The 20,929-nt window shown below is 50.8% G+C and overlaps 6 protein-coding genes across 6 annotated transcripts; 1 reads left to right on the top strand and 5 right to left on the bottom strand.

Annotated features, from left to right (window-relative positions):
- Positions 1 to 394: 394 nt before the first annotated feature.
- TGAM01_v208239 (hypothetical protein) lies at positions 395 to 1,179 on the top strand (the record flags this gene model as incomplete). The annotated part of the gene is made up of 2 exons (XM_018809336.1): positions 395 to 783; positions 837 to 1,179. 2 exons carry the CDS (start codon positions 395 to 397, stop codon positions 1,177 to 1,179), a joined length of 732 nt encoding a protein of 243 aa, XP_018657500.1.
- Positions 1,180 to 1,302: 123 nt separating this feature from the next.
- Positions 1,303 to 2,246, bottom strand: TGAM01_v208238 (hypothetical protein; the record flags this gene model as incomplete). The annotated part of the gene is made up of 2 exons (XM_018809335.1): positions 1,303 to 2,043; positions 2,100 to 2,246. 2 exons carry the CDS (start codon positions 2,244 to 2,246, stop codon positions 1,303 to 1,305), a joined length of 888 nt encoding a protein of 295 aa, XP_018657499.1.
- A 612-nt stretch (positions 2,247 to 2,858) lies between these two features.
- TGAM01_v208237 (hypothetical protein) lies at positions 2,859 to 4,256 on the bottom strand (the record flags this gene model as incomplete). The annotated part of the gene is made up of 7 exons (XM_018809334.1): positions 2,859 to 3,032; positions 3,085 to 3,264; positions 3,321 to 3,404; positions 3,459 to 3,524; positions 3,593 to 3,620; positions 3,679 to 4,061; positions 4,119 to 4,256. The coding sequence occupies 7 exons, from the start codon at positions 4,254 to 4,256 to the stop codon at positions 2,859 to 2,861; spliced, it is 1,053 nt and encodes a 350-aa protein (XP_018657498.1).
- An 872-nt stretch (positions 4,257 to 5,128) lies between these two features.
- TGAM01_v208236 (hypothetical protein) lies at positions 5,129 to 8,314 on the bottom strand (the record flags this gene model as incomplete). Its single annotated transcript, XM_018809333.1, has 1 exon — positions 5,129 to 8,314. One exon carries the CDS (start codon positions 8,312 to 8,314, stop codon positions 5,129 to 5,131), a length of 3,186 nt encoding a protein of 1,061 aa, XP_018657497.1.
- A 2,280-nt stretch (positions 8,315 to 10,594) lies between these two features.
- Positions 10,595 to 11,410, bottom strand: TGAM01_v208235 (hypothetical protein; the record flags this gene model as incomplete). The annotated part of the gene is made up of 1 exon (XM_018809332.1): positions 10,595 to 11,410. One exon carries the CDS (start codon positions 11,408 to 11,410, stop codon positions 10,595 to 10,597), a length of 816 nt encoding a protein of 271 aa, XP_018657496.1.
- A 2,571-nt stretch (positions 11,411 to 13,981) lies between these two features.
- On the bottom strand, positions 13,982 to 19,888 carry TGAM01_v208234 (hypothetical protein; the record flags this gene model as incomplete). Its single annotated transcript, XM_018809331.1, has 1 exon — positions 13,982 to 19,888. The coding sequence occupies one exon, from the start codon at positions 19,886 to 19,888 to the stop codon at positions 13,982 to 13,984; it is 5,907 nt and encodes a 1,968-aa protein (XP_018657495.1).
- Positions 19,889 to 20,929: the final 1,041 nt, after the last annotated feature.

The following is a 20,929-nucleotide window of genomic DNA, read 5'->3' as shown; positions in this document are numbered from 1 at the left end:
TCGTTCTGTTCGCCGCCCTGGAGATGCACTGAGATGAAATCAATGCATTTCAGCTTGAATATATCTTTATTATAGCGATTGAAAGAATTATGCGTGTACACAAGTCCCATTTATGAAGAATACATCGCTCAATGGCTTAGAGTTGTTGTTGAAGACCAGTCCGGAGAGCTGGCGGGTCCGGCCGAATGATTCCCCGACGACCCCAAAATTTCCTGGTTCGCCATATTCATCGCACGACGACTTACAGACATCAAATTCAAGATAACCTCCAAACCAAACGCTATCTGCGATACAATTCGCTTTCGTACGCCGTCTCGAATCGTCGAATCTTCCACTCAAACACTCTCCTACAGAGCCCAAATATCACAGTTTACTCGACACACGCAACATCATCATGGGCGGCAGGCAAATCCGCCCCGCGGGCGTTTACCGCGCCGTCAGCGAAGAGCTCAAGCACCAGCTCATGCCCGGCTACAACGTCCCCACGCCGCCCTGGTTCGCCGTCATGAACTCGGTCCCGCCGTCAGAGACGCTCGTGCGAAACGTCACGCCGCGCCACCGCGTGCCAAACCCCTCTTCAAAGGCCTCCGCCAAGCCCAAGCGGCTCTTCCGCCCCCAGACCATTGCCTACCCGGAGGATGCGCTGCGGACGAGCTTCTACAAGGACCATCCGTGGGAGCTGGCGAGGCCGAGGGTGGTTCTGGAGCTGGATGGAAAGGATCACCAGCACTGCGATTGGAGTAAGGGGCTGAGACAGCCTGGTGTGCCGCTGACGGGTGAAAGGTGAATAAACTTAAGATGGAAAGAAGCGAAAGTCAAGCTAATTGTTTTTCTAGCGTGGTTCAACGACAGCTGTGGTTAATGGAAAACCAAAACATGAGCAAGCGCAAAGCATACGACATTGTCCGCCGCGAATTCTACCGCCTGCGCCAGGAAGAAGAAATCGAAAAGAGGATAGCAATCGAAGAGGCCCGCTACGTCGGCGCGTACTTTGGAAAGACGAGGCTGGACATTGGCATGCAGCTCGAGAACAATGAGTTTGAGAACTGGAAGATTTGGGCCGGCAAGGAGACGGCCAACCGGGAGGCCAGGGCGAGCTCGGAGATTGAGACGTTTGGATTGGAAGATGAGGAGGTTGCCGCGGAGGCGGAGGCACAGCCTGTGCCGGTGACGGTATGATAGATGTGTATATAGACGTGTGTGTGTGTGGAAGCCATTTATTGGCATTTCTTGTATTATATGATGTATATGAAGAAAGACGATGGGGATATGAGGTAAAAAGGTTAAAAGGAGGTTAAAAGTCTAGCATTTGACTGGGCTTGGTTCTATATCATCCAAGCGGCGAGAATTAAACACAATTTCTCCAGCGTTTTGTACGCCGTACCGCAGCGCCACCTCTTCATGCTGTACAACAAAGACATCTGCTATACCAGTGTGCAACAGTAACTTGCCCGTCAGACTCAGCGTCGAGATACGAGCCCAAGATTCAATATATACAACCTTCATACAGCTCTCCGGGACGACATAAAGCATCTTTAGCAGATGTATCGCCAGCGCAACAAAGAATCCCGTAGCCGGCCCGTTTGAAAAGACCCTGCTAGGATACCGCAATTTTCTGCCTGCTTCATTGTCCGGCGGAACGAGCAGCGCGGGAAAAATGTCGAGAATGCTGAGCAGAGCCGTAAAGGGCGTTGACCAGAGAGGTTGGTGGACTTTGCGTGCGCGAGTGACGATGCGCTTGTCGTAGGTGCCGGATGAAGATTGGTGAGATTGACACAGAGTCTTGAGGCTGTCTTCGTATTCTTCGAGGTGGTTCTCTGACATGGTGTCGCCGCTGGAAATGAGATAGCGACGATGAAAATTGGTGAAGTCGTGGGAGCCGTCGTCCATCATCATGAGCATTTCCTTGGTGTGCCCGCCTGAGCCGAGGACGAACAGGTTGTAGTCAAGTGGTGGCCGACGAGCAGCTCGCGGATTGGTATTCACCTGCAGTCTCGCATTTCGTTTGGGGTTGCGACGTGAGAGAAGCTGAATATGTCTTGTCTATTAAAATGTGTAATTAGCTGACGCTCCTTGTTTCTATAATTGGAGGGACTTACTGAGGCGAAGATGAAGAGGGCTATGCCTGAAGCGACAACGGTCAAGAGACTGCGCTTTCCGAGGGGAGAAGAGAGGACTGTAAAGGCGGCTGAGCCAATGGCGACGGCACCAGCAAGGCCGAAGAGGAGGATTGTAGAGCGAGCCATGATGAAGCGTTGGGAGTAAACGCTCGCCTATTGATATTTCATGTGGACACGTTCATATCTGCGCTTTTGTAAGAACCATGAGCCGCTATGAGATTGTCGGGTGTACTTGAATCACTAACAGCTAGCAAAATTGATGAGATGCGCATTTTGTAACAAGTGTCAGAGCTGACAAAAATAAAGAAGCCTTATTCACGGAAAGGAATCGAGCCTGATGATGACTGAGACGAGGTTTAAGTCTCACGGAATGCGTGCTTTGTCAATTGCAGTAGTAGAGCTTTCAGGTACCGAAGCTTCAGCGCACAGACCCACGTGCTCTTCACAACCACATATACATGTATGCGTGTATCATCACCACCAAGACAAAAAGCATTCCACCGATTCCATACATTTCAAATATACCGTACATGTACCGATTCGACATTTCTCAGTGTAAACAATTTCCATACCCTCCCTTCATAAAAAGAGGTACCAGCTAACCTCTTCCCTAGACGATAAGAAAGCAAGATGCGTTCCTTTGTATATAGCATCAAGTGACAATGTTCTTCAAACAAATGTATCCTGTTCAGCACTTTCGATAACATATTCCAGAGCCATTTAGATATCTTCAAGTGCTTAGAACATACGTCTCTTGTTAGCCTGAATCGCTTGAATATACTGCGCCATCTCGATCGCTCGTCTAGTGGACTCCTTTGCAGCATCTTCGAGCATAGCATCGACTCCTTCGCCCGTCATGGCAGAGCACTCAATATATCGATGGGCGCGGATTCGTCTAGCATGCCAAGCAGCCTATTCGCGCTATTAGCCATATAAATACACCCATGGAGTTGACGCAACATACGTCAGACGGAATCACGCAGCAGCTGGGAAACGGAACAAAGTCGTCCGAATCAAACGGGCACGCCACCCTGTGCCTCGGATCCGTGCACTTGTCGCGAACGTCCTTCTTCAAGCCGACCAAGTGAAGAAGCACCTCTGTGTGCTGCTGGGCGAGAAAGCCTCCCTGCACAGCCTCATGCCACTGAAGATGCTCGATTAGCTCAGTCGAGCAAAAGGAGAGCAGCAGTTGCAACTCACCCACTGCAAGATGGCGTGCATCGTCGGCTTCTGCTGAATGTCAAAGCACAGGAAGATCGCATCCCACTGCACATACGACAGCCGCTCCACCGTGTTCAAGTCCGGCGCGCCCGACGTGTCCTACATTTCGACGCGCACCGGCTGGGAGTTGTACATGCGGGTGTTGACATATGTCTCATAACAGGTGCGAGCAATGGCGCTGGACTGCAGACTCTAGTCAGCATCTCTCTTGTCTCCCAGTATACATACCTGTATAGCTTCAAATGCCTTACATCGATGAATTGGCCATAGCGGGCGCGGCTATTTCTGATCGTCAATATTCAAACAAGTTGCACATAAAAAACGAAGCTCATCTTACAACAACAACGACGTCTGTCCCGCCGACTTCGCCCCCACAAACAAAAAGTGAATCGTCAGCGGCACCTCCAGCACCACCTGCGGAACAGGAGGCAACGCCGACGGCGACGGGCTGCGGTGCTTTCTCTTGCGGCTAAACAGGCTAAACAGCCCGCCTCTACGCCGTGGGTTCTTTGCCTCCGCTGCTGCCCCGTCGCCGTCATTGTCGTCGTCCCGGATTCCCAGCGCGGTTTCCGGACGCTCAATCAGGGGTCCCTCGAGGAGTTTTTCGCCAGGCTTGCATGGCCGCCTGTGGAAGATGGGGATGGGGATGGCGGCGCGGAGGAAGGCGAGGCGAGCGGCAGTGGAAGGGCGGCGCGTTGGGCGTTCTGGCTCGCGAAAGGTCTTGATGAATGTCAGTACACTGAGAAGAAGATATTATGGGTGGAAGTTTTTGCTGACCACGCGGGTGCTGGGCCGAGCCGTGAAGCCATCGTCGCTAAAGGGGTCATCACGCTCCATGTGGCTGGGCACCGAGTGTCTCCAAGAGTCAATAGACTCAGCCTGTTCTTCAGTAAACTTTCCAGAAACGTCTTGCATCGTATAGTAGTTATTCAGCGAGTTTCGACAGATATGGAAACAATTTGATACAGCAAAGGAGAGGTGTGGGTAAAGCGATGTTGGTGTTGAGCTCCTCTGATACAACTAAGCTATCGAGTTGCAGCTCATGCTGCCAGGTGATTGGCCGAGAACCAAGTAAATAAACAAAGCACGGGCTCGTTCACGCTCACGCTCACGTCAACGCGGTTTCGTGAATACCGCGACCAAGTGACGGCAAAGTGAGCGGCAGGTGAATGGTGATGGATGCGAGTGATGATGTGCGGTTGTCAGCTGCCAGGCTCGATTGGCATAGATAGTCATGGATTAGACAATGGTATAGCAGGCATCTTTATGTTTACATCATATCATATCATGTCATATCTAGCCATATATCTGGTTTAATTAACAGTACAGCAGATGAAGATAGTTGTTCATACAAGTGCATGTGTGTTAACTGTATTCATTCATATCTAAACGCTACCAGGCCACACATTCCCAAAATTTTGCAAAAACAAAACAAGGAAAGACAAGACAGTTTTGTTCTTCAAAAATCCAATTCTAAAAAAAGCAGTAACTTGTAATTTTTGCTTGCCGTATGCTTTCCCCACCATCCCCTTCCGCCAACCAGTCCCCCCAAATGACATTCTAAAAAGAGAGATAATATGGTATAAGTAACAAACAGAGAAGAAAAAGGAAAAATGAAAAGGCAGTTGTAACAAGCTTAGGCTACAATTTGTGATGGGTATCATATTCAACATCTTGCTCTGCTCCCGAATCCCCCCCAGTCCAGTCTGATTCTGACCAAACTTTTTCTTTGTTCAACCCCCTTTTTGAAACACCGCCCTCTTCAAATGCAGTAAATTTGCTCAGACTCAGCTCGAGTCTTCATCACCTTCACCATCGACAACAGTCTCCGTCGCATCCACCTCTGCATTGTCCCCTCCCATGTCCCTCCCCGCAAGCATATCCCTCTCAGCCTGGATAGCCTTGGCCCTCAGCTGCTCCACCTCCTCCCGCTTCACAACCCGTCTTAGTCCCTCGCTCGCCTGGATCAGTCCATCAATGCTAATGGCATGCTCCGTCATCTGGTGGTTGATATAAGTATACACCCCAGCCGGCGTATCGCACCGCAATAAATTGCTCTCATTCAGCTTCAGCAGCGCCAAAGCAACTTGGAAGAGGAACGTGCTCCCATCATTGGTACAGAGCACCACGTCCCACACACGGAAAAGCGCCTCGGCACAAAGACAGTCTGTAAAGACGGAGAGGAACCACTGAAAAGTCAGCGCCTCGAGTTCAACTGACAGCGAGTCGAGGTGCGCCGACAGCTTGGGCAGAACTGTCCGAACATATTGTCTCAGCACCTGTTGGTCTGCCCTCGACGATATCAGCGAGTGGTCGTAGTATCCGTGAGGGAGAATCTCCTCAATAATCGATGCCAGAATCCAGAAAGCGTCTTCGGCAGAGGGCGTGATGAGAAGGATATTGGCCGTAATCAAATTCATCCCCTGACAATAGCCCACATCCTTGTTCCGTCGCGAGTATGCCAGCAGCACCTCATTCAGCTTCTGCACGCCAGGGCCCTTTCGGAAGAAGATGTTGTCGGTGAGCGTCCGGTTAATATCCATCTTGATCTGGCTCACCACGGTGGGATCGTCGTCTTCACCACTCTGGGATACGAGTCCGTCGTAGTAGCCAGGAATGCGCAGCGCCGTTGCACCCGAGCACTCTGACCACACCTTTGCGCGATAGCTGACGGGGATGCCGCCCAGCACCAGCGTCTTGAAGCCGTTCCATTTCGCCCGTCCAACCTTGCCCTTGTTGCCCAGATTCGAGATGCCAATCAATTCTCCGTCAGCCACCTGCTCCTCCGGCTGGATGATTCCCGGGCGCTCAAATCGAGCTTCAGCGGCTGCCGTGGCCGCAGCCAGCGCCGCCTCGCCCTCACGCTGCCTCTCCGCCCTGACCTTGCGCAGGAATTCGTTCCACTGGACAGTCTTGTCTCGCTGAAGAGTATCGTGCAGATCGCTCAGCTGCTGAAGAAGCAGCTTTACCGGCTCCGTGTCCTCTTTGACCATGGTCCCTAGAGTTGGATCCTCGGACGGGGGTTGTGTGAGAGTAGTCTCGTGGTCAATCGCCGTCGTCGTGCTCGCTAGGGGAACAAGTCCCGATTCGGTCGGTGTTATCGCAGGCGAACGAGCTGAGCGCTCAACCAAGCGCTGGCTGGATGTAGAACTGGCTCGATCGTCAACACCTTCGGTCACAGACACGGCGGTCGCGCTTATGCCAGGCGTATGGCTCAGCAGCTCGGTTGGAAAGGTTGCAATCTTGAGGTAGTCCTGCCAGCGTTTCGCCTTTTCCTCGCCGGCAGCCCTCTCCTCCTGGCTGCTTGGGCTCCCTGGTCGTGGATCGCTAGATACGCTCATTTTGGAACTCTGCACATCATCGAGCATGTTGGGAGAGATGCCCGCTCGGCCGTTGCCGAGCAATTCACTGCGGTGACCATTTGAAATATGGTTGGCCATCTGCGAGGCTTCCCGTTGCCGTTTCTTGCGCCGCTGGTCGTAGATGAAGCCGAATCGATCGGTTAGGTATTCGCTGTTGGGGTAGTTGTTGTATATGCGTGTGAGCGTCGGAGGTTGAGACTCTGGGGGCAATATGGCGTCCATTTCCACAGGCCCAAACTTGTCTGCACGTAGGGACGATGGACCAGGCGAGTTTCCAGAACCGCTCCCTCGCGGGTCTAGCGCCTGGGATTTCGATACGCCGGCGGAGGAGTTGGACGGCGTCGATCTCCCCATTGCCATCAACGCCTTGGGGCCACCAGCAACAGACACGGCTCGAGAGGAGCGGTTGGTGTGGTTACTAGCCACCGAGCCCGCTCTAGTCGTCTCTGTTCTGGCAGCACTGCTAGCAGCTCGTCCCCTGGCATCTGCCTCGCGACTGGCAACAGCGCCGCCGGCCACGAGTCTCAGCGCCAGGCTCGCAAGCGACGCGGATCCTTTGCGATCGGGAGTGGAGGCCGAGTGTATGCTGGACGGCCGGCTGGAGTTCTTGGCAGGGCCGCTGCTCGTCGGAGTCGTGGGAGGGTCGAAGAGGTCGTCCTGCAGGGCTGGTCGGTGGGCGAGACTGGAATGCGATCGTATCACGGTAGGTCTATTACTGTTGGGCGCGCCATCCCTGAGACTGGTCCTCCGCGATGTGCCGCCCCAGATGTAGTCTTTCCATCCCTTGACCGTGCCCGATGCCTTGTCCGAGCTGCTGGGCAGAGTAGAGCCGCTGCTGGCTCTTATTGTAGCGCCTGCTACGCCCGTCTCGCCATAGGCACTCTCCGTCAATGTGCCCCCCATGGCATCGCTCATCAGATCGCTGAGCCCGCCTCCGTCTCTTGAAATGTGGCCATTCTTCCGCAGCTCCGTCTCCACCACCCGCAACCTCGTCTCCAGCTCCAGACTGGACAGGCCGCACTCGCGTATAATCTTCCGTAGTGCCCGCTCGCGCTCGTCTGCCCGCCGCCGCAGGCTGGAGATCTGCGCATCTCGCTGGGCAAGGTCGCTGGCAATCTGGCGGACCAGCGTCACCGCGCCGTGCCGTGCAATCAGGCGCTCGATGTGCTTGTCGTCGGCCTTGTGCAGAGCGCCGGGCACGGTCTGCGACAGCGGCGCATCCTCAAAGAGGGCCTCGCGGGCGGAGCTGCGCCAGGTCAGGCTGTCGACGATGGAAGCGCCCTGGCTCTGCTCCTTGGCTCGCACGGTTCGGTCGGGCTGGCGGATGGCGGCCTTGAGCTGGTTGTAGCCGGCGACATCGTGATCGATGGCGTCACCGAAGCGGTCGGCGCTGGGCAGCTCGGGCGAGAAGCTGGGGAAGCTCGTCAGTGACTTGTCGCTCTCGGCAATGCTACTGGCCGAGCTGCTGAGGTGACTGAGCAGCGCGCGGTGCTGGTGCTGGTGCTGGTGCTTGCCGGTGCGGATGCTGCGGTGCGAGCGATACGACGTGTTGCTCTGCTGCGAGACGGATCGTTCCAGAGGAGGGGCCGCCACGGCGTCGGACAAGTCCATGCTCTCCGCTGAGAGTCTGTCCTGCCGTCGCTGGCTATTTGTCTGCTATTCGTGTTTGTGTATATGCTGTGTCAGTTGAGAGTTGTTGTTGTGGTAAAACAATGAGAGTAGAGTAGAAGCAGAGTTGAGTGCTGTTGGACGCAGGAATGGAGGAGCTACGCGCAGTTTCCGAGGGGCATCACTTGGGCTCTGACCGATGCATGACTTGATTTGATGGGGCAGCTCCTCCAGCGGGCACTAGCGGGCGATCCAGGGTCCGGGATAGGCAGGAATGAATGGACCTAGCAGCTGGTTAATTGAAGCTCTGATTTTGATTACACCTCGTGCTAGGTTCAATAGTCTCGTTTTGTCATGTTGCTGTCTTTTCTTTCTCGCCGTCTACTGCTCGCTCTTCAAGGCAGCAAGCAGCTGCAGACTCTAGGCACCCGCACTATAAAGGGCATTGAAGATGCAAAAGGCTACGTGCAATCCACCTGTATCACGCCAATAATGGCATGAAGCGCTAGCTACCATGTTTCATGTGATGCCACAAAGAATGCGCCGCTTCGTGTTCCGCCGTCGGTTCAAGGGAGGCAAGTAAATTAAGCCCAGCAAAAATAGGCTGATACCAACAAAACTATTCTCCCTTTTTCTCTTCTCTTTCTCTTCTCTTTCTCTTCTCTTCTCTCTTCTCTTATCGTATTTTTACCTATAGGTACTTTGAGTAAAGAGACTACAGGTGTCCCATGCCCAACATTCACGCTCGTATAGCTCTACATAATATTAGCCAATTCACGCCCCAAATAAGAGTCAAGCGAGCGCAACACCTAAAAATGACCCTATCCGGGGCTGAATCTTCGTTTAGATAAATTAACATGGGCCAGGGTCCGGCCTCGATTCGCCTGAAGCGGATCAAACGACATTGCCTACCTATACGTAGTCTGCCTTGGGTCTGGGTCCAAGCTGAGGCGAGTTATGATGCCTTTGGCAGCTAGAGAGCCACTCTTGAGGCCTTACAGCTGCCCAAGATTACTTCAGGCGGCGTCTGTTGGGTGGCGCGCCTGTATTTCGATTAGGCAGTGCGCTAAGAACCATTGATCACATGTCGATTAGTCCAAGCAGTCTCCAGTTCAAACATCAACCAATCCATCACATCAAGGGGCTTTATATAGCTATGTAAATGTCAAATATCTCTAGCTCTGTCAAGACCCATCTACCTAAAATAACTGCTCACTGCTCTCTGTACTTATGTCCAGGCAGCCAGCGGAGCCCAGATATACCGCCGCCCATCACGACAGGTGCCGCACCTACATAAAATACCAAATTACACGCAGCAGCCCCCCATCCCGCACTCCACTTTCTCTCGTCATCGTTGTCGAAACGGCAAGCCATTCATGCATCCAATTAACGCCCTACAGATTTCCCCACCTACAAAGTCGTAAAGTCAGCTGTGAAACTGCGTCACTGCCGACCTACCGCTTATAGCAGGTAGCGATATCTGCACAGCTTACATGTGCGCGCACTAACACGCTTGACGCCAGATTTTCATGTTAATTGCAATAAAGTGTGACACTAGTGCAATGGCTGGAATGGGTTAAATATCCAAATTCCTAGTTGCTGCTTATTAAAAGGAACGACTTAGTTATGGCATAGGTTAACTGTGACAGCATAGGTGTCATATAACATCGTTTATACCTAGAATGCGTAACACTTCTCATCTCTACTACAATAAGCGACCAGAAAAAATGTCAATCAATATTCTAACTGATCGTTGTAACGACACGTATTAGGGGGGCATGTTACACGATTTCTAGGACCAAACTTGCGTTTCATGTCAGTGAGGCTGAAAAGCTGAAACGAGTAGGCTCTTTCTCTCAGCTAGATCAATCTTGACGTTGAGAAACGCTGTGCAGCATGTCTCTTGCAACAATGGCTGCGGACGATGAACAAGAGTCCATACTCTTTGCTAAACAAAGCAATGCTAGCGTGCCATCTTCAAACATACCTTTTACACGCCACTATCTTACATTTAACGCTGGAAAGTCCTAGGTAGTATCCCAATAGCTCCACGAATATAATGCTGCAATCAAAGCCACACAGTTAAATTGTACATAGCTTTCATTATTCTTACTCCTCATACTGCAACGTCCTATGGCACAGTCAAGAATCTAAGCTACATCAATATGAGGTAAGTACAGAGTGGCTCCACAAAGTGAATATACAAGCATCAAATACATAGATGTACATATATATATACCCCCAGAGTGATTAATCAGGCTCCATGTAGAAACAAAGCTGGCTTTATGCGCGGCCACCGGGCCAGTAAGTACCGAAACGGCCGTTGCTTGATGCAATGACTGGATTACCGTGATAGTCATCGACATAAACGTAGTCAGAGCCAACCTTTTGGAGTTCCCAGTCGCGAGAGGCTGTGTTAATTGAACCATCGACCCCCTCCGTTGCCTTGAGCACCCATTGTCCATCATTCTTCATGTCATACGCTCCTGTAGGCGCACCGTCCAGGATCCATTGCGTAAATCCCTTCCAAGCCTTTGCAGCATCAAGACCCCAAGTCAAAATACCACCATCACATCCACGAATAAGGGAGACGTCGCTCCAACCGACGCCATTTCCGTCCCAGCTAACCTCAAACCATGAACCAAGCCATTGTGCCTGGCCGTTAAGCATATATTGGTCGACTCCGCGTTGAATACGGCCTTCAAAGCCATCAGGGAAGGAAACAAACTGAGTCTGGTTGGCTCCGACCCAAATATACTTCCAAGGAACAGTATCACAGTTATTGTGGTAAATATAAAAGCCCCTCCAGTCAGTGTCAGCATTAGTAATGGTAATGCCCTTGCCACCAGTGTCGCTGTCACCCCAGGTCAAGATTGGTGAGGTGCTGCAAGTCCAGCCTCGCTTGGTCTTTGTTGCAGCAGACTTAAGAGTCTGGCGTTTTAAGCCACCCGTCTGATAGCTTGTAAAATGTTCTTGTGGTACGGCTTTGATGGCATTGATATCAGGCATGGCGCGACTAGGAGGAGCTGCTCCAGCGCTTTCAGTTGCTGGCAGCGCGATGGCAGCGCCAACAAGAGCGAGAAAAGAGATAACACGCATGATTATAGCAGATGTATGGATAGGTAGGTAACCTTTGTTTGAACAATGCTTGTGAGATGGCCAGATTGAAAGATGAGATGAAGCAATGCCTTCATTTATATATTTCCCCCCCTTACCAACATGTTAATGCGAGACAGGATAATCAACTTTGATTCAAGTTATGCTTTGTCACTTTCATTATTTCTTGCTTCGCTTACAACTGCCGTAGCGTCGGCAATGGCCACGCGTCTGGATTTCCGAGATAAGCTCAGCGTTAGAGACAGGGTTCGCTGATTCCATAGCTTCTGTTAGAGTTGGACCGAGATAGTTGCAGAAAATAGTTCCCGAATACGATTCTGCGTAAGGGAAATAGCCAAGCTCGGCAATAGTCATAAATGACCTATGATAAATACAGAAGGAGGAGAGATGCAAAGGATTCAATATCCTATGTGATGGCCCTGCTGCGGCTTTAAGTCGGCAGGATCCATTCGTGCCTATTTACTATGCCTATTGGAAATTAAACCATCTTTGCTTTCCCTTTGTAGAAACAATGAATATGTACCCACAGATAAAGGATTCAAGGCAGCAGTTGTCAGCGTTGTCGTGCTAGGCAATATAACCCGTCCGATGCCACATATCGTATAGCTCGGGCCAGGGTTATATTAGTTGCTATTAGTTAATCCCACTTTTAGAAATAAGCTTGAACATATACCTGAAAATCCTACCACGAGGAATATATTTCCTATTGCAGTGAGAGTGATTAACAAGCGTTTTATGCTTATATCTTGGTTCAAAAACAGACAGTGGAAACAGAAACAGAAAGTGGGACGGGAAGAGGAGGAAGGAAAATCCTTCGATAGAATGCAATCCTTTAAGAGAGTACAATCCTTCGGGAGAGTACAGCCCTTCCGGAGGATAAATCACTCGATCGTCTAGAAATTATGTATATAGTAGACGGAATGCTGTTTTAATACGAAAAAAAAAATCACAGATGCTGCCAAGCTTGTGAGATCTAAAGTTGCGTCTTAAATCTCTCTGCTCACAGGTCAAGAAGAGAGTCTTTTTTGTTCTTTTTGGTATTCCAAGATCAAAGGCGTTTATTAGCAATTTCACATACACTTACACGTTTAATCTTCATATATAACGCCCCTCAGACAAAATGCTTTTCTCCAGCAAAAGAATATTCCCTTTTTCCCCCTGTCTCTTGCTAATCCATGGTCAACAATAATGTCCCCATCGCGCAGTTTAGCGGGTCGTAGAATAGATTTAATTCGTAGGTCAACTGGCAATATAACTGGGATAGCACAACTTCCCAGAAGCAAGGCTAGGCCGAGTGTCACAACCCAAATCAGGATCAATAAACTAAAACACAATCCATAAAAGGATCAAAGAACAAATCTTCAATCTCGTCCAGCCAACTGGATATATAAGTTCACTTCTCTACACTCATTTCGATAACTTAGATAGCCAGTTGTTAACACAGAATCAGGATTGCAACACGCTCTACGGACTTACTCTCTGGTGACATTTATCTACTATTGCCTACATTAACCGAAGATCTCCTAACCGCTCCGCCAACATAAACCCAGAACTGAACTCTAGGTTTGTCCCTTGGGAATTCCTCGTATTACTAACTATCTAGTGTACGGTTCGTTATAGAAGGGCGTAATTGAATTATATAGCTAATATATAATTCAATGTAACTATGTAATTAGCGTGGCTATATACATCAAGCGACTGTAAAAAAGAACAAATACTTCGGATAATTTATAAGCGAAGCGCCTGTTGTTGTTCTTTGTCTTATATCAAAGCCACAACTAATTGCATAAAATATAGATTAATCTTAACTCACACCGCCACTGTTGAGGCTAAATAAGTTCTTGTTGCAACCAGTTATAATTTATCCGTCGCAAGAGCAAACAATAGCAGCAAATTGACGTCACAAATAAAGGTTAGTTCCGGCTCGTATGGGCTTCGCTGAGGGCACGACCTGCTCGGAAGCTGCGCACACTCAATTTCGGGCGCTGCTGTATATATATATGTTCTTAGTACTTTCAATAAAATAAAAATGTTAAGATATATCTCTATTATCAACTCAACTCGAGCTCATCATAATAAACGCAAAGAATATCGACTACAAAAACCGATACAGGATATCATTTTTTACTCCTCCTAATACTCCATACTCATACAACGTCTCTATTGTTTCCCCTCCTTTTGCAAACCATTGCCACACCCCAAAAAGACATTTTAAAGAAACGGCTATAACAAAGAGAGGAAGTTACTAAAAAGTCAATATATCATAGTCCTACAAGCGCCTCGCCTGGCCTTGTGCCATTATTCTTTGTAACAAACGCCACCTATCAAAGGAGAGAGAGAGAAGAGGCATATTGCGCTCTTTTTGTCTTGCCATCGTCATAACCAAACACCCCCCCAAAAGTAATCCAAACAGAAATGGAATCCAAACACGCCTCATTAGATGCCTGTAAAACGCCTAATCGAAAGCAACCGTCCCCAAAACATTACCATTACTTTTTAAACTTCGTCTGCTTGCACTTTCACTTCTCTTCTTTGAGCCTTTCTTCTGTGATATCAGGCAAAACTATCTTCAGCATTCCATCGACTCCTGGTCGAATCTTGGGTGTAATCTCTAGCAGCAGTATTGGGTGACCCTCTCACTGTATTGCGTGGCCGTGGCGCCGCCGGCTCTTGCTGCTGCGCGGGCTCGTCATCAACCAAAGTGTCTTCAAGCTCTGGTAAAAGCCCATCGTCAACAAGTCGTTGCAGGAGCACATCCTTGGTCAGTATCCTCTCACGATTAATCTCCAGACCGTCTAATTTGCGGAGACGCTTGCAACTAGCAACGTACACCACTTCATATAGTCGGCGACGCAGCTTTGTAGTCTCATCTCGTCGCTTCGCAAAAGCCCTATCTCTCTCCACATCTGCATCTGGCATCACGAAAGAGTCGGCGCTTCCTAGCTTGTCCGCGCTGATTAGCATCTGAACAGGAGGATAGAAGCCCTGGGTGATAGGATTGTCTCGCAGATCCAGCTCAGTGAGATGAGGGAAATCCGTCAAAAGCTCCGTTACTGCCATTGTGTTTGAAAGCCGATTCCCGGCCGCCAGCAGCTTCTTCAGCCGTGGAATGAAGCGCAAAGAGGACAAATCTCGAATAGCATTGAAATTAATATTCAGTGTTCGTAAATTGGGCATTAACTGGCCGCACTCATCGGGCAACACCTCCAGCCCGCAGTTTGCTAGCTCCAAGAGCTGCAGGTTGAGGAAGTCGGTCCTCAGCGTAAATGATTGCATGTAATTTCCAGACAAGTACAGCTTTCTTATCTCGCAGGCACTGGTCAGGAAATCCAACTCGAGCGGGTCCTCGCCTCGTTGTTCACGCAGAGAGACGCTGTCCACCCGACGGGCGTGACGGAAGCCAGATATGCGACTAAGGCAGTTTCGGTCAGCATAAAGCGTCCGCAGGTTGCCAAGATTTCGGACATCCAAGGTTTCGAGGTCGTTGCCGCTGATATCCAGATCTTGGAGCGCCCTGTTGGTCTTTTCAAAAACAAGCGTTTGAAGTTGGTTGTCCGAAACGTCGAGCTTAGATATCGCTGGGAGCAGGTGCAGGCCTCGAATCGACGAGATCCTGTTGGAAGCTACATCGAGCTTTGTCAAGCGTCCCCACTTGACCTTGGAGAAATCTAGCTCCTCAATAAAGTTGTTTCGCGCTCTGAGATTCAAAAGGCCATCGTGAGCGTCCAGCCCATCCAGGGTTGTCAGCAGATTGTTATCTGCCTTGAGATTTCGCAAGTGAATGAGCCTCTTCAACGCTGACAAGCTCTTAACTTCATTGTTAGAAATATCAAGGTACTCGAGATGGATGAGGTGGTCCCACGACGTAAGTTCCGTCAGCATGTTGTTGGACACTTTGAGGTCTCGCACACACTCAGGGACTCCATCCAGATGTCCTAGAGAGTTTTTTGATGCATCCAGGGTGATGAGTTTAGAGCAAAACTCGTTTAGCATGTGTAAGCTAGTCAGCTGTTTCTCTGGTAGAGCAAGAGAGGTCATATCCTCCCAATATGGCTCATGCGGCTCAGCTTCAGAAAGTTTCTCCACGAGGTCTCGTATCGTCATGGACAGCACCTTCTTTGAGCCGTCGCCCGTCGCCATGCGCTTATTGGCCATGACATAGCTCACTTCGAGTCCAAAGGACCGGTCTGCATTGTTCACGGTAAACTCTGAGAGGGGACTCAGCGAATACTTTCCCACATTTCGGCCAATGAGCAGACTATCGTCAGCTCTCATCGCCATGGGGCGGGTTGCGGGGGTTGGAGTTTGATTCATAAGGAAACCCAGGCCTGGTCCGCCTTCAAGAGATTTCAGGCTCAGAGACGTATTGTCGCCTATAAAGCTAGTATGTCGCTCGTTCTGGCTCTGATTCTGGCTTTGACTTTCATTTGGACTTTGTTTCTGGTTGCGCAACTCTACCGTACTCTCCTCATCTTGCTCGTCTATTCGCGAAACAGGGCGAGGGGTAAACTTGGTGCTAGAAATGGTCCCGTACGCCGACCCGGCGCGAAGACCTCGCAAGGAGCCCTGTGTAATATTCTTTGGTGTAACATTCTTTGGGGTGCTGAAAGGAGCTGCCTGCAGCTGAGGAGAAATGGATGTGTCGGGTTCTGGATCGTCCTCCAGACCTTCAATATCCTCTGGCAGCACGCCCAAAACAATGGACGCAATGGGTGATGTAAACGAAATGGTAATGTTACGACGCTTGGAGCTCAATGCATCAATACTTGACTTTGCCTTGAGAACATGCAGGTTGCTGCCTCCTACTTCTTCTGCACTCTTAATGCTGTCTCCGGGCTGAGCATCGAGCTTTTCAATCTCGCCCCTGGCCCTTGCCGCTACTTCAGGGTCAAGGGGTTCATAAGCTGCAAGAGTTGTGTAGCTCTTTAGCGAATGCGTTTGCGCTGAACTTTGTCGAGAGCTACCCTCTTTCTGCAGCGGGATTCCGTCACGACCCCGAGGTGTCTGCTTCAGATGCTGCATCTCCTCCGTTATGTCGACCGACAGATCTGATATGTTGGCAAATGGATCATCCTCCGTGTCTTCAGATCCCATAGCGTGGGATGCCGCCGAATTCTTTGACTCTTTATTTTTAATCCAAATATTGTTCTGTTTATCCAGATACATGCCACCTATCTTGTCTGGAATCAGGTGCGAAACGCTCTCGGGCGCAATCATCTTGCGTGATTCAGAGCCCCTCGACGAAGAGGTGGGGAAAATATGACTGGTGGAACGGGCAGAGGCGCTGGAGAACAGATCATGGACAGGGCTTGTCGATTCACTCGCCGACTCAAAATTAGAACCACCACCGCCGGTCCGAGCACGGTTGCTAGCTTTATCAACCATTCGTTCAACTTCTTTGGCGGCACGGATTGCGTCCTTTGCAAGACTCATTGATCTCACTGAGGAAGTGATAACATCACCCATATCACTCAATTCTTGATATTTCTTGAGACGTTTGACAACTTCGGGGTCCTCTTGCTGTCTCGATCGTCTAGGTATTGGTTTCCCGTCTCGACTTGGCGGTCGCGAGAAGGGCTCAGCCGTGGATCCGTCTGACTCTTCCATCGTCGCATTCATCATAGATTGGCCAATTTCCAACTCAGACTCTTCGAGGCTGGTCAACCCTGGCTGGCTGACTTGGCTGCGAATCATAGCCATGATCTGTGCAGCCTGATCCACGAAATCCTGAGTTCGTATGGATGGTTTGCGCTCAGAATCGCCGGGCCCATTCAGCTCAGCCTCTTCCTTAACCGACCTTGCCGTCGACCGGCGTGACTTGCCCTGAAAAGCATCATCTCGTGGTGACTTTGAAGTGGCAGCTGAAGAACGAGATTGGGCTCTAGACACTCGTCCCACGTCATGGGTGTCGCCAGAGCCAGAGCGGTCAGACTGTGAGCGTTTCCGTTGCTTTGCGAGCCCACGGAGGTATTTCTCGCGCTTGGGAGACAACAGTGCCTTCCAATTTTCAGTACCAAATGCAATATCAGATCGATGAAGCGTGCGACGGCGTTTAGGTGTCGGGTGTTTAGTGGGAGATGTTCTTGGTCGCTTGGATTCAGATCCATAATCACGCTTTGTCGCCCAGGACTCGTCGTAGGCTTCATCCTGGGGACTGGAAGAATTGTCAGGTGAACTAGACGACATGAAGTCGTATCTGCTGTCAGAAGCAGCTGAGGAGACCCGGGAGTTTTTCCGATCTCTGCCAATATGCAGCGAAGAGTATTCGTGGAGCAATAACTCTGGAGGGATAAGCTTCAAGGCACCTTTGGGGGCCAAGGGAGGATTTGGTGATATGTTTTCCTTGAAAAGGGAGCCGGAATGCTGCTCGGCGGGTAAGTGAGACAGCTCGTTCGTGAACTCGTACCCTTCCAGCTCACCGGCTCCAAAATGATTGACAAATCGGTTTGATGCAGGAGAATGGTCGAATTGTTTCTGGTTATGACTCGGCGTAAAAGGCGAGGGCTCTGGCGAATTCTCGCGCGAACTGGCACGCGAGTTCTCACGGGAGCTCTCACGCGAGTTTTTACCAGACATGCCCTCTTCAAACTGGCTGATGCGCCGGAGCAGGGTTTGGTTGGTAAAAGTGTCATACGGCCCAAAAAGCTTCAAGGGGTTTGAGTTTGCTTGACTGCTGCCAGTGTCACGAAGCTGCCTCTTGATGGGGCTTGGAAACGGAGCTCGGGGCACATCAGGGCTATCAAACAGCGAACCACTAGCCAATTTCGAGTCCGCCAATTTCGAATCGGCTTCTTGTGTCCTCAGACTTGGGAATTGCTTTGGTGTGCTGGCTTGCAATGAATCCTCGCCCAGCATTTCCGACCAATCCACGCCCAAATCAGGGCTCAGAGCGTGGTGTCGTATTGATCCACCAGACGAATTACTGCTCTCATGAGAGGTATCAAAATGGTATTCGTGATCGAAGCCGTCCATCGGATTAGGGTTTGGTGGTTTTGCGTCTACCGCGCTGTCGGAGGCATTGTGTGAAGGGTCCAGAATCATTTGGTTGAGCTGCAGTCGCTCGAGTCTTTGTCGTAGTTCGTCTGCCGGCATTTCAAGAGGGGTGAATTCGATCTTTCCGTCGTCATCGCTCTGCCTACCGATCAAAATGGGGCTAAAATCTTCGTTTTTTGTATAACTCTGGCCGCTCGCTTTTCTGGATATACCGTCAATCAAGGAGGGGATCGCGAGGTAGCTATAGTCTTGAGAGTCTGGAGAGTCTTGAGAGAGTTGCTGGTCGTGTTCCTCGTCAAGTTCCTCGTCTTGTTCCTCGGTATGTTCCTCATCATGCTCCTCATCGTGCTCCTCGTCGTATTCCTCGTCGTGATCTTCATCGTAATTTTTGTCGTGCTCCACGTCATGTCTCTCGTCAAGCTGTTCGTCGTGATCCTTATCGTGTTCCTCATTGTGTTCCTCATTGTGTTCCTCATTGTGTTCCTCATTGTGTTCCTCATTGTGTTCCTCACCGTGTTCCTCATCGTGTTCCTCGTCGTGTTCCTCGTCGGTTTCCTCGTCGTCATCGTCGGGAAGCGGAGGGAGGTCCATGTGGCTATCGTTGCTCATAAACGACAGGTCCGAATCTTCTTCGACATTAAGTTTGTATTTAATATCCCGCACGGGCCTTCTGGGGCTCGGACTTGGTGTGATCTGGTCTGAAAACAGGCCCTCATCCGAGGTAGGCTCCCCCTCAGATTCCAAGTTTATTGTCGGTGCCTGTGCAGGTGGGCTCGACGGCATTTCCGTTTCGTATAAATCTGCTGTGTCAGGAGATTCAAGGGGCGGTAGATCGGGGCTGGGCGACAGAGGCTCGATGCTGGGCGATGGAGGCTCAAGGTTTGGCGACGGGGAGTCGAGATGGTGGGAGAAAGAAGGAGAAGGTGAGGGCGAGTCGAAGTCGGCGTCACTGGAGGGCGGCTTGAACATGTCCTGCAGCCCAGCGGCGGCCGAGCTGAACAGGTCGCGCTGCTCGCCGTACTGCATCTTGCCGTGCACCAGTCGTCGCTTCCATTCGGGCGTGTTGGAGCTGCCCGGCGTGTTGGGGCTTTGCTCCGGGATGCTCTTGCGCACCACCACCGATCCGGTAAATGCGGGTGACGGCGAGCGCTTGAGAAACTTGTCGTCGCGCTTGCGGTCGGCGGGAAACTTGAGCAGGCGCTTCTTGGGCGAGCCTCGTCCTTTCGGGCTCCGATCGCCCTCGAGTATCGTCATGCTCTTGTCCTGCGGCTTGGGCACGACTGCGCCGGGGTGTCTCCAGGGCGCGCGCGGGATGCGACTCGGCGTGGGCTTTGGCGATGGCGACGCCGAGCTCCTCTTGGCCGACGACTTGACCAGCGCAAACTGGGCGGGCGACGGCTGCACCGGCGACGACCCGGGCTGCGACACCCAGTCCTCCGTCAACGAATCCAGCCAAGCGTGCGACATGGTGAAGGCCGATAGAGTATATTCCAAACAGGGGCATGGGATCTTCACGCCATAGGAAGCGATACAAAAAGTTTATGCGGAGTCGCGTCCTATGGGTGAAGCACTGAAGCGCGCGCACTTCTGCCAGGCGGGACGGCGCAGGAGAAATAGAAGCTATACAGAGTCGGCGGCACAAAAGATGCAGAATAAAAAGTATCGAAGAGATAAGATGGAGCTTGGAGACTGCTGCCGATATGGGGGAGGGGGCCGGCGCAAATGCAGGGGATTCTGCTTAGAGCGGCCGTAGGGAACGATGATGCGCGCTGGAGCTTGAAAGGGAAAACAAAACAGGGGTGCTGATTGGCCGCGACGAGGGTTGCTGTGCCAACTGCGCAGCGGAATCACGTCTCTATTGACTTTGAAATCTTTGTTTCAAAGTAGATGTGGCTTTTCATGACGTCTTACTTGTAAAGGGATATCTATTGTATAATTTTCTGAATCCCTCTCATGAAGCCTTCTCCACTGGTTTCAAGGAGGCGGTAGAATTACATGGCAAGCGCCATGCGGCTCGTTACATAGAATGGGCTTCTGCTAAGATTGCCGAAATCTCGCAAAATTGTCGTCATAAATCTACAACCTATAATTATAGCACGCAGTCATTAAACATGCGCCCGATCTCTCTGCTGCAGCCATTCCGTGCTAATTAACTCCTTTCTGTATCAACTCATAAGCGAAAATGGCAACACAAGGGACATGACGCCTCTGCATGCTGCACCTAGTGCTGTAAGTGGTAGCGCGCTCTCACGTGACGCCGCGTATCGCGTCTTCGCGATTTAGCGCCCTGCAGCTAGCGATTCATTTCCACCGTAGAGCGTCCCAAGCAGCTGCAATTTCTGGCCAGGTGCCGAGCTTCAGCTTGTCGACAGCCACAGCCCAGAGTGAATTCACGCTGAGACGCAGATGAGGAGTTTCTCAGTATCTGTGGCCCTGAGCCTGTGGTGTTGCTTATAGTATATTTGACTTCGCTGCTGGCCTCGCCCTCGACCACTCCGAATCTCTCGA

This window comes from Trichoderma gamsii, assembly GCF_001481775.2.
Source record: "Trichoderma gamsii strain T6085 chromosome Unknown Scaffold_33.2, whole genome shotgun sequence".
NCBI classification, from domain to species: domain Eukaryota; kingdom Fungi; phylum Ascomycota; class Sordariomycetes; order Hypocreales; family Hypocreaceae; genus Trichoderma; species Trichoderma gamsii.
Note: the sequence above shows the minus strand (reverse complement) of the source record. Positions and strands in the feature narration are given on the sequence as shown.